The 11,655-nt window shown below is 43.3% G+C and overlaps 2 protein-coding genes across 3 annotated transcripts in view; one reads left to right on the top strand and one right to left on the bottom strand.

Annotated features, from left to right (window-relative positions):
* The window catches only part of IL16 (interleukin 16), a 37,384-nt gene extending 33,572 nt beyond the window's left edge, over window positions 1-3,812 (top strand). For both annotated transcript variants that reach the window (XM_086471502.1, XM_086471503.1), the window contains exons 17-21: window positions 42-225; window positions 1,299-1,400; window positions 2,081-2,333; window positions 3,221-3,346; window positions 3,602-3,812. In XM_086471502.1, coding sequence (XP_086327628.1) covers window positions 42-225; window positions 1,299-1,400; window positions 2,081-2,333; window positions 3,221-3,346; window positions 3,602-3,795 — 859 coding nt within the window. In that variant the 3' untranslated portion in view covers window positions 3,796-3,812. The remainder of the gene's footprint in view (window positions 1-41; window positions 226-1,298; window positions 1,401-2,080; window positions 2,334-3,220; window positions 3,347-3,601) is intronic.
* Window positions 3,813-7,866: 4,054 nt separating this feature from the next.
* On the bottom strand, window positions 7,867-11,069 carry STARD5 (StAR related lipid transfer domain containing 5). The gene is made up of 6 exons (XM_086471722.1): window positions 10,980-11,069; window positions 10,838-10,887; window positions 10,569-10,701; window positions 9,679-9,796; window positions 8,604-8,697; window positions 7,867-8,014 (listed from the first exon to the last, which is right to left on the bottom strand). Exons 1-6 carry the CDS (start codon window positions 11,067-11,069, stop codon window positions 7,867-7,869), a joined length of 633 nt encoding a protein of 210 aa, XP_086327848.1.
* Window positions 11,070-11,655: the final 586 nt, after the last annotated feature.

Consider the following 11,655-nt stretch of genomic DNA (forward strand, 5'->3'; position numbering starts at 1 on the left):
CAACTTAATATTTCTTTTTTATTCTTGTCACTCTGGGACAGCCTGTCTGAGTTGAGAGAATATACTGTGAGCCTAGCAGACAACGAGAAAGAGGAAGAGAAACAGGAACACGGCTCACCTCAAGCATCCGGTGTGTCAGGGCAGTCCGTCATCTCTCTGCTTTCCCCTGAAGAGTTAGCGAAGCTTATAGAAGAAGTCAAATCACTAGACAAAGCAACCTTAAAGGTAAATCTGCTTTTTTTTTTTTATGTGCACAACTTTCAGAAAGCTGTGGAGTGAATGCACCTGGTTGCTCTTTGCAACTTGAAACTATAACAAAAAACCCCAGTCATCTCAACATGTAACAGTAGTAATGTTTAGCTCTTTTGATCAAAAATCTCGAAGAAGTCTTCAAAGATAACTAAACAAGAGTAATACCCATGTAACTAATGGGATAACAGTTACTGAGCAGGTAAGGTCAGTGTACGCAGAATTAGGCACTGATATTTTGGACACCTTTCTTTTTATTTGGATTGCTGGTCCGAGACACCCAATGCCTTATTTTTGGGATACTGAGCAACTTTTAGTCTTACTGGATTCATCTAGAAGTGCGATAAAGCTCAGAAATAAGGCAAAATCAAGGTAAAACGTGTACATTCCAGAACTGTAAAGACTTTCAAAGACTGCTCACAGTCAAAGAAAAAAGCAGGTAACATCCAGAGCTCTGCACTGAAAATAGTTCAGCTTCTGGTGGCAGCTACATGCCTGCTGTGTTAAGACACTCCAAGCTGTGCAGAAGCAAGCCGTGTTTCCTTAGGAAGCTAGGTCAAACAGGAGTTGCTACCCTATACAAACTCATCTTTGGGATAACACAGTCAGAGACAGCTTGCTCTACCTGTTATTGGAACATTGTTAAAAAATAAGAACGAGAAGCAATTCTTAAGCTGTGACACTTGTCTCCACGTCAGTTATATGCCTAAGTCTTTCCCCGATTTTTCAGTGAAAAGATCCTCTAACACGATTCAGCAATATTTTCTGTTTCTATAGTACATGATATCTATACTCTTTAATATAATGCAATTTCTGGCTCAGATCCAACTGATAACCTGTTTACCAAACCAGAACAATTTCAGACACAGAATAACATTTTATAAAATAGAAAATTGATAGGCAAATTTGATCAAAACCAAATACTCAACATGTCTCAGTATTATGCTTATGCCACTAAGTTTTATTTTTAAATGCACAATGGACAAAAAGAAAACATGCTGATTTTCCAATCATCTTGGCATATCTTGACTTTATTTCTCTCGGCCTAGGAATTTGATGATATTCATGTTACAATTTTGCATAAAGAAGAAGATACTGGGCTTGGATTCAGCCTGGCAGGGGGCATTGATCTAGAAAACAAAGTGATAACAGTAAGTAGCATCTTTCTTAAAAAAATACTCCAAAAACAACTACTCTATCTAAAAAATATGTAACTTACTGGCTTTCTACTACAGAAGTTGGCTTTTGGCATAATCAAAGTAGGCAGCTGTACTGATACAGTCAGAAGAATGAAATGGGTGAAAACAGGATCTTTCTGCACAGAGCTGCCCTCTCCAGGTGATTAGTAGTGGTGTCCTGTTTCATTCCGCCCAAGCAGCTCTGAAAGCCAAGGCACACAGCCTTCAGCAGGAAGTAACCAACACCTTATTCACATGCTTATAGAAGACCAGGCAGGGTGGTCCAAGAGGAATGAGGTGAGCATGTAGACACGTAAGAGTCTGGAAGCTTCACACCTTCTTCCTCCCGCTAGCAAAGCAGTAAGAGAGTCAAGAAGTAGCATAAGCAAGGTACATACCATGGGCAGCAAGGCTTTGGCCATCTGATACCAAGGCTAAACAGATTGCCCAGCTGCTTGAGGAAGGTTGTGCACAGGAGAACTTCTCTGTACAGATTTATTCAGCCCTCAGTCCTAAAACACGCTAGAAGCAAGTTGCTCCTGGCAAAGAATGGAAAATGCGCACGGTGAAAAGTATTAACTGAGTGATTTAGTGATTTGCCCTTTTTTTCCTCCTTCCTTGCATGCATGTGTGATGGCTGGGCTCTTCAATAGGTTCACAAAGTGTTTCCCAATGGACTAGCATCTCAGGAAGGAACTATTCAGAAAGGAGATGAAGTACTATCCATTAATGGAAAGTCTCTGAAAGGTGCGACTCACAGCGATGCCTCAGCAATCATGCGACAGGCTCGACAACTCAGACAAGCTGTTGTTGTCACTAGAAAAGCTAAAGATGGAGAAAAAAATCTCAATGTTTCAATCGACTCTAGCACATCTTCAGTAGGAAGCGATGCCTCACGAGAGTCCGGTGAGTAAGTTCAGTGGCACTACCTTGCAGCCACCACCTGCTGTTTACTCCTCACCTGAAATTCAGATGTTCATAAATGCTCAGCATTGGCTGTGCAAGTCTGAGAACCATGATTAAAGACAGCATGGTTAATAAAACATTCCTGAAACAGATACTTGGAATAACTTTGTTGGAAAGGGAAAAGAGTTAATGGATTTCTAAACAAACCCTCTGAAAGAAACCAAATGTGATTTTCTGTATGAATTTCTGTAGACATGCAAGGATTATTATGGTAGTAACACACTTAATTGAAGGTATAATGACAACTCAGTGAACAGTGATTCTTTATTCTAGTATTACTAGATTCTAGTTTACAAGACTTTTTCTCTGTGAAAGAGAATTTTGGTTTGAACAAACTACGTGCTAATGTTTGATTTAGCAGGTGATTACATCTGAAACATAACAAAGACAATTTTTTGCAGAACCTGTCACATTCCTAAGATATTTTTGTGTTTTTTTTCTAAAGTATGATCTGGAGATCTGTAGCTTCACGTACTACAAATAAACATTAGCAGCTTTGTAGTTGATAACATTTTCGTAACTAACATCAAGTAAAATATGTTCACCTTAAATTTTGTTCATCGAACAGGTTTTTCTAATTCTAGTAAATGTCACCAGCTTTCATCTTTATATTTCCATTCTGTCAGGAATTCAAACACAACTTTCTCTTCTCAGCTTCCCAGAGGGCCTTACAATGACAAAGAGAGGAATTAAAAGTTATAGTTTTCTCTTTCATTTGGCAGTTTATAGTGCCTTTGCAAACAAAACAGAAGTTCATTTTTTGTAACAGATGATTTAGCTTTTCAGACTAGGTAGTGCCTATCTGCTAACTTTCCATTTGTTTCCAGCAACTGAAGATACAATCTGCAGTGTAACTCTAGAAAAAACACCTGCCGGTTTAGGATTCAGTCTGGAAGGAGGGAAGGGCTCTATTCATGGAGATAAACCCATCATCATCAACAGGATATTTAAAGGTAAACACACTTAAATGTGTACACAGCAGGTTCTTAACTGATGCAAACTTGCGCAGTTTGTAACTGACTGCTCATTTATACCCATGAAAACGGTATTTTTGTAAACACAGCACTATCCTCTGCAGTGCCAGTAATTTGTTGCCTGTTGAGACCAGGTGGTTTATACCAAACGTGCTCGTGATCCTTAATAAGTGAAAGATACATTAAAGTCTCCTCCACGTGAAGAATTAAAGGAAATTCATTTTCTTTCCCCAGGGACTGCATTAGAACAAAGCAGTGCTGTTCAGCCTGGTGATGAGCTGTTACAAGTGCACGCAACTGCCATGCAAGGACTCACTCGTTTTGAAGCATGGAACATAATCAAGGCATTACCTGATGGGCCCATCACAGCTATCATCAAAAGGAAGAATCCGAGCTCTGTTGCCACCAAGTCGTCTGAAACTTTGTAAGAGGAGGAATTAGACTACTGCCAATATTACAAACCAAAAAGGATTTTATTACTGGCAGCCATTTGGCTAGCACAGCGAGATGCTCAGAAAGCGCATATGAAAAGTACACATGATCTTACTGCCAGTGACGGAGCAAGCTGTCCGGGATAAATTAGATGTGCGCAGAACGTGCATGATTCTTATTTCACTGTTCAGAAACAGATGTCACAAAGTATAGAATTATAAAAATAATTACTTTAATAATAACATACTGGTTGTAATAAAATATGTGACAGCTATAGTGATCTCCTATGTTATGCCATTAACTTAAATATCAGAAGCACATTCTGTGCGAAGTTTTCAGTCCTACTCTACAAGTCTTGCTCGCTGCCTTACCTTCCCAGGAGGAAGAAATATGTCTACAAGTCTACAACTAAACTGTGTCTTAGAAAATGTGTAAAGCCTTAGAGAATGTATAAAGAGCAGAGAAAGGGAGATGCAACTTTGTGTGTCAAAAGGACAATATGCCCTGAAAAATTCCAGCTTTTCTACTCAAACCAGAGAACAGCTAGAACCTGTCAAGGTAACTTTCTACTAACAGTTGTCAGAGCCATCTCAACTCCAGCAGGCAAACACGGGGTGGGGGTTAAAGGAGTGTCTCATGGTATTGCAAAGGTGAGGCAGGAAGCTGAGGGTAATATAGCAGAGGTTTTCCCAACCTTCCTCTGGCCAGCGGTCTCGAAGGACTGTGGCAGGAGAGTAACAAGGCCATTTAGAACCAAGTCTTACCTTCTAACCACACATATTTTTTGAAATGTCTTTGTGTTAACTTTGTAAGGGAAAGTACTAGTGAGAGTATTTGGGAATTAGGAGTCCTGAATCCAAATGTTTATTCTGGAAACACTAAATAACTTGGAGACAAATCTATGCTTCAAACGCTGCTATCGGCATTTCGGCAGTGCTCTCTAAACACTGTATGGAATTCTACCGGCAGCAGCATGTGTATCTATGAGAAGATGGTCTCGCCAACCCATTTGGTCTTCTCTGACCTACTTCACTGAAGAGAGAGATGCGACATCAGGATGGAAGCAGTGACTTGCCAGTTGAAAGCCAGATGCATTGCTTTCTGTCCTTGGCTGTTCACCTTCCCATAGTTGGGAATTTGCTGCACCCTTCTTCAGTTACTTAACCAAACCATAAACTGCAGGAGTTCGGAAGCTGTTTTCTGCGCACTTAACACAATGTCAGAGGAACAGTAATTGAAAGAAAGGGAAGAAGGACAGACGACAGCAGAAGGTATTAATTGAATTCAGACACGTAACTTGCTTTGGCCTTTCCTCACAAGTCAACTCTATGTTGATCCTTGAAAGAACATTCTTGACAAGCCATCTGCTGCCACACTTCTAAACCCCTGTCCAATTGAGTTGTCTTTTCCAGAAACCAACCAACCAATCCTCAAAACTATGAACTGGGTAGTAACCAAAATAGGAGAAAAATGTGAAAGGGAATCTTTTTGTATATTTTTTAACTGGTACATACATGAAATTGTTTGAAGAGAGTTTTTTGTAGAATTTCTTCTATTTAATTTAATCTGCATTATTGGTTTAGTCTTAATGAAGTCTAAGTAAAGGCCTCGTGCATATAAAAGATTCAAAGATTTTTTCAACCACTTGCCTGTACCAGCAATACAGGAAAAATATGAAAGATTTCTGTACAGAAAAGCAGGCCTGAACTCTTTAGTACTATTAAAGCTATTTCCTGTAAAAGACAGATCACACTTTTTTTGGTCAGCTGCAGAACTCTAACAACAGAGACTGAACTAGCTACAGCCATGGCACAGAATGCCTTAATTAATTCAATGCCATCTGCTGAAGGGGCCCTCACCTGAAACAGTTACTTAATTTCATCAATTTAAGAAGCGACATAGAACCACCAAGACAGGGTTGATCTCATTTTTTTTTCCAGAGTTGCTCTTCTCCCTTCCAAAGTTTTTCAGTTTTTGCATGCCTCTGCATTTCCTGACATCTGCCAAGATCAAAAGAAGTCAATACACACTGTGTGGCAGGCAGTGTGTCTCACTGGGGAGTCCTACAAGATAATCTTTGCTAAGACATTTTCATTTCCAATTTGGCAGGGCAGAAGGCTCAATGTTAAGGGCTCTTAAGTCCTCCTGGATAGAAGGTGTTAAAGCCTCAGAAAATGGATCCTTAAGTTATTCCATGAAAGAGCCTCACCTACCATCTTTATTGCTCAGAGCAATAAAAAAAACACCAACCAAATGTATAATCAATAGCTAATAAAAAGCCCCATTGTCTGCAAAAGGTTTACTTGCAGGAATAATGAACAGTGATCTGAGCTCTGTTCCTTGAACTTTTTGCTAATTAAATTAATCATAATCCTGCAAAGACTTGCTGAGATATTGCGCTTCATGAATAACAACTTTAGTACATTTAGATAAATATTTGTGAGCCTCTATAATATCAGGGCCCAAATCTCTCCTCAGTGAATTTGTTACTCTTTCTAAGTACAGAAAGCAGCAATTGGAAATAAGGACCAACCAGGGGCAAAGAAGCTGGGAGGGTGAGTGCTTTCACCAAAACACCATTACCCACAGTGGGGAGGGTAAATGGGAGCCAAGGCTTTTCCCGCTCTTGGTGCCTTGAATTCAGAGAGATGCTGGAGATCCAAGGGGCTCTTATGTTTCCTTGATGGCAAAGTAGGTGCATGAGGAACCATTTTAAAGGATGATCCAGGAAAAACAGCACGATGTAGCAGAAAAATATTTATTTCATCACACTCGTACAAGTTTTTACAGCTTTGTACACAAAAGAGACTAGATTAAAAACTGTTTCCTTGAAAAATCTATTCCATAGGTTGATATTTACAGTGGGAAACTTTGTGTGCAGGTCCATGCCCTATACTAAATATAAAACAAATACAGGGACAGAAAGCAGAGCATATTAACCTCGTTAAATAATCTAGTTACAGCATTAAAATCACAACCTGCATTTAAATTTGTAATTCATCTATTAGTTTTCCTTTTGTAATTATATGTAATCCATAGTAATGTCTGACATTCCTGCAGTAACCAGCACCACAAATATTTTCTAAAGCTGGATACATCCCTGCACACAAGATCAGGAGCCGATTTCCCAAGATGCACCTGAGGCAAACCAGTTTTAGAAAAAAAGGCAATGCCCTTATGGCCTGTCAAGTCAAAGCTACAGAAAAGATTATTTACTCATTAAAACCTCTCACCACAAGAGACCAAAAAATGTCCAAGTGCAGTTTCAAAAATGGCAAGTAAAGTGCTTAATCCTCTTTATTTATTGCCACTATGTCAGTGTAGTTTGTTTCATGAAACAGTGGAAAACGCTGGTTTTGGTACAGAGGGGAGAACAGAAGAGCGTCTATTTGCCAAACCACAGACCTATGAATTGATTTGCACTGCTAGACCTTAATTTAGAAAAAAATCACTTAAGGCATATTTACCATTAGCACTGAAGTCTGCTGCAACAAAAAAGTGGGATCCTCCACACAATCCAACTTGTTGTGGCTTTTACCATTTGCTGGCTTGGACCCACAGAAGCACCTCAGCAGCTCTACACATGCTGGCAGCAGAAGAGCTACCTCTTCTTTTGGGGAAGGAAGGTTGTTCCACAGGAGTCTACAGGGAGCTTCAGAGACAAAACAGGGCTGACCTGCACCTGGCTAACGCTGCAGCGCTAAAGGATTTTAGCAATGCTCCTCCTCACAGACACTGACATACTACGGCCAAGAACAGATCCAGCATGTGCATCTTCTGCCTGCAGACAGCCACCAGTGCTGCCTCCAGGATCCTTCCAGCCTCTGGTGGGCTATTTTTCAAATTATGAAAGTGAAGGATATTGTATTAGAAAAGAATGGATTGCTTTGCATAGAGCCAGACAGAAAATGCTGTTTTAAAAATTTACTTTACTCAATTAATTGTTCCCCTTTCACCTTTCCTAAGTACCTTTGCTAGTAGAAAAGTCCTGTAGGCCCTCCTGTTTCTACCCTCAAGCTGCTGGGTTTTTTCCTACCCTCAGCTAGTGATGTCAGCAATGGGTCTTGTCACACTTTCAATGCCTTAACAGCTTTGGTGAGGTTACTGTAAAATCCAGCTATGCTAGCTGGAAAGAAGGAATCCACCACCGTCTGGGGAAGATAGCCACCAAGATCAGTCTGAAAAAAACTGAGGAGTTGAGTCCTGTCTGGCTCCCTGAAAAGACAATGCAAGTGATTTTATAGCCAACAGTTTAAAAGCATTAAGAACTTCACAATGACTCTTATATATATTGTCTGATGATAGATATTTCTAAGTACTTTTTTTTTTAAATAAACAACAGACATTAATTCCAAATTTCAATGAATGTGGCTATCCCCACAAGTCAAATTACAGATAAACTAGGCCCTAATTAGGTTCATGATTCTGTTTACGATTATGGCAATGTAATAAACACCCGGATACTCATTCACCAAAACTTAAGACCATACCCGTATGTTCTTCTGAATCTCTGCTTAAGACATCAGCAGAATGTCTTAAGAATCCTTAAGAATCTCAATTAAGAATCCTACCATGATGATGGTTCCTGTAACATTAAAGACTTCCCTCTAGGGAATGAAGAGAGACTAATTCATTGCACAAAAAAAGAGAACAAAAAGGCTCCTCAGTCGTAATGATTACCAGTCAAAGGAAGACGCTGGCCATTCCCCAGAGGCTACAGATCACATGTGGCCATATACACATAAACACACCACACAACGAATAAGAGCTTTAGAATACAACGGTGAAATAGACCACTTCTTACCCTTGAAGAGGTATACAAAAACAGCCACAGGGATAGTTAAAACCTCTCACGAAATTTGGTTGACGAGGACATAGCGGGTGTTCTACATTGGTGGCTGTAAGAAAAAGCATTCAAGAAAAGTCTCATTTTCACAGAAGATGGGAAAGAGTCCTTGGTACTCCAAGCACCCGCTGAGAAGCAAGCTCACCGAAAGAGAAAATATTTAAGAATGGCAGTATAACCTTTTCAGCGTGGGGCTGTGCCATACAAGCAGTCAGAAAAAACCACTAAAAGAAACCACTCTGGCCATGGAATGGGGAAATCAAACAAGTGTTGAATTTAGAAGCAACTGTTACTTCAAGCAAGTCACTTTGAGGGAGTTTCACTGAACCCATGCTGCGTGAGGGCACTGCTTTTCTTGAGAGGTCATTCAAGTTACTTCCAACAACTCCATTCCACAGGGGTGTACACCACCTGACTGCTGAGAAGCTGCACTCTAGTGAGTATAATTCCCATCCGACCAGGATGAGAAAATGGGACAGCTGAACAGTGGGGCAATAAAAGCACTGACTTATAACAGGTAAACAACAGGATGAAAGAGAAAAAACAAAGAAACATCCTCCACACAGTGGCAGCCCCTTAAAAATCAGTATCAGCACTACTTGGTTTCATAAGAACAATTATTTCCACACACAGGAGTGGTACATTTATTCAATGGCTTCACCAAAATTTACAGGCAGTGCAGAAAATGTTAAAATAGGACTTAGCCTAAATGGGCTAAATCCTTTTTAGAAAGTTCTGTAAATTCTTAAGAAAACAACAAAACCACACATGCATCGAAAAACTTAATAGTAAATTAAATACTTAATCTCAAAAGCATAGCATGAGAAGAAACCACAGGCCAACAATATCATCATTATCTGAATGCTAAGATTACTTACATACTCTGAGTAGAGAGACCACTATTATTCTATCTTCTGATCAAGATCAGATCCATACCTACTAAACAGCATATTACTTATTTTATATTTATTTCCAGTACCTGCTGATTACCTCCTAACATAATGTGAACATGTTGAGAACACAAGCATCTTACCAGCAGATAGCTTTGTCCCATCTTCATATTGCTTTATTAGTACCACATCCACGAATTCTCTTGGTGAAATAATCCCCATGAAAGCTGAAGGAGTTGTGGTTCTGCATACAGAGACAGTCTGGAAATCACAAAACAGTTATGTCAGTTGATGTTTCTGAAAGTACAGCGGAAAAATCCCTGTACTTTCTGGTACTCCTTCAGTTACACATTCCAAACTGTGTCAAGGAGTTCTGTTACAGCCTTTATTGAACAAAATGCAAATCAGCACGCTCAAAAGGCACTATGGTGTGTTGATGATGGACAGTTTAATGGAGAAAAAGAGTGACACTGTGTTGCTTCCAGGTTGTTTAAGGACATATACCACAAGGGATGCTGAAAAGCAAATCTGGCACACTTGTGCTCACAGGACAGTTAAAATGCTTCTCCTTTCCAGGAAGCTATCAAAGGGAACTTTTTTGTATCATTCACGTGGGATACAACTTGATAACCAGACCTGTTGCACTGCAGAAACCTTAACACTGCCACCCCTTTCTGTGGAGGCTCTGTGGTGACAGGGTCCCCAAAACAGAGGTTTCTACCACACTGATAAGTGCCGGCAAGTCTGATAAAGTCTATGAATTTCAAATGGCAGGCTGCATCATTCCTAAAGTTGAAATTTATAATTAATAGTAAATGTCTGCAAGGCTCCCCCAAGACAAATTGTCTCCCCACGACTCCTACGAATGTTCCTGGAACTGGTTGTGTTTGCACCCTGGCTGCCTCCGAGCACCTACATCCACTTCAGATTTGGGGATCTAAATCCAATGCCCTTTTAAGGTTCTGACGCGGTCCCCACGCTTCTGAACACAAGGCTGCCTTAGCGACACCAGCACGGATTTGAAGGAACTTACATCGCTCACGGCTTCGACGACCTCGAAGTCCTTCACGTTGTGGTCCCACTTGGTCCTGGGCCCGCCGGCCACCGGCTTTATGCATTCCCAGACATCCTGGGGGCTGGCAGGAAGGATCCCCTCTCCCCTGTACCTGCGGCGGGACCAAACGAAACCCAAACCCGCTGCTCCCCCCTGCCTGGCCCCAGACACCCCACGGCGGCACGGCGGGGGGCGAGCCCGCCCCCCGGCATCTCGGGAAAAGAACGCGGGGCGCCGGGCGTACTCACACGTTACCAGCAAACTCGGCGGAGGGTCTCCAAGAAACCGAAACCTCGCTCTGCGGGGAGAGGGAGCTCTGAGCCGCCGGGCCGGGCCGGGCCGGGCCAGCCCCCCACCCCTCCTGCCGCAGCCCCCGCCCCGCCCGCTCACCGTGCGCCGGCAGCCGCGCCAGCCACCGGGGTCCTGCCGGTAGAGCCCCATCTTCTCGGCCGCCGACTCAGCGAGCGCCGCGTAGTCCATGGCCGTGCAGGGCGGAGCCGCCGCTCGGCGGCCGCCGCCTATGAGGGCTCCGCGCCGCTCCGCCCCCGTGGGCCGACGGCGGCACCGCCCCGTCACCGGAGGGGCCGCGGCCTCCCGCCGGGCCGGCGCCACCGCGGAGGGGGTGGCTTGCTTCGCCTCGGTTACGCGGGGGAAGAGGGCGGCGGCGGCTGCGGGGCTGGGCTGGGCTCGGCCTTCCCGGCCAGCCCGGGGCTGCGGGTGGCCGCGGCGTGGCTCTCCCGCACAGCTGGTACCAGCGGGCCTCCCCGCCGGCAGCCTCCGGGCAGCAGCCTGAGGGGGAAGGAGGCACCAGGCGACAGGCAGCTGGCAGGAGGCGCTGCTCGGATCGCCGCCGGCCTTCAAAAGGGGCAGAGGCTTTGCCGTTCCCTTACCGCCTGAAGATGAGGCCACCCCGGTCACCCACTTACAGCCGGGCCGGCCGACGGCGGGTCACACACCCCCTGCGGGGCCTGGGGTTGCGGGGTGCCCGGCCTCCTTCGGCCCTCGGTGACCATGGCTCAGCACGGCTTGTGGGACCCGCTGGAAGGGGCTGCGCGTTCTGGCCGAA

Source organism: Leptosomus discolor, chromosome 11, assembly GCF_034619465.1.
Source record: "Leptosomus discolor isolate bLepDis1 chromosome 11, bLepDis1.hap2, whole genome shotgun sequence".
NCBI lineage: Eukaryota > Metazoa > Chordata > Aves > Leptosomiformes > Leptosomidae > Leptosomus > Leptosomus discolor.

Coding starts and splice junctions, on each gene's coding strand:
- STARD5 (XM_086471722.1), bottom strand. CDS start 11,069: ATGGACTACGCGGCGCTCGCTGAGTCGGCGGCCGAGAAGATGGGGCTC. Junction 8,698..9,678: donor TGGGACAAAGCTATCTGCTG/GTAAGATGCTTG, acceptor TTTTTCTTACAG/CCACCAATGTAGAACACCCG. Junction 8,015..8,603: donor TTTTGTATACCTCTTCAAGG/GTAAGAAGTGGT, acceptor TTGTCTTTTCAG/GGAGCCAGACAGGACTCAAC.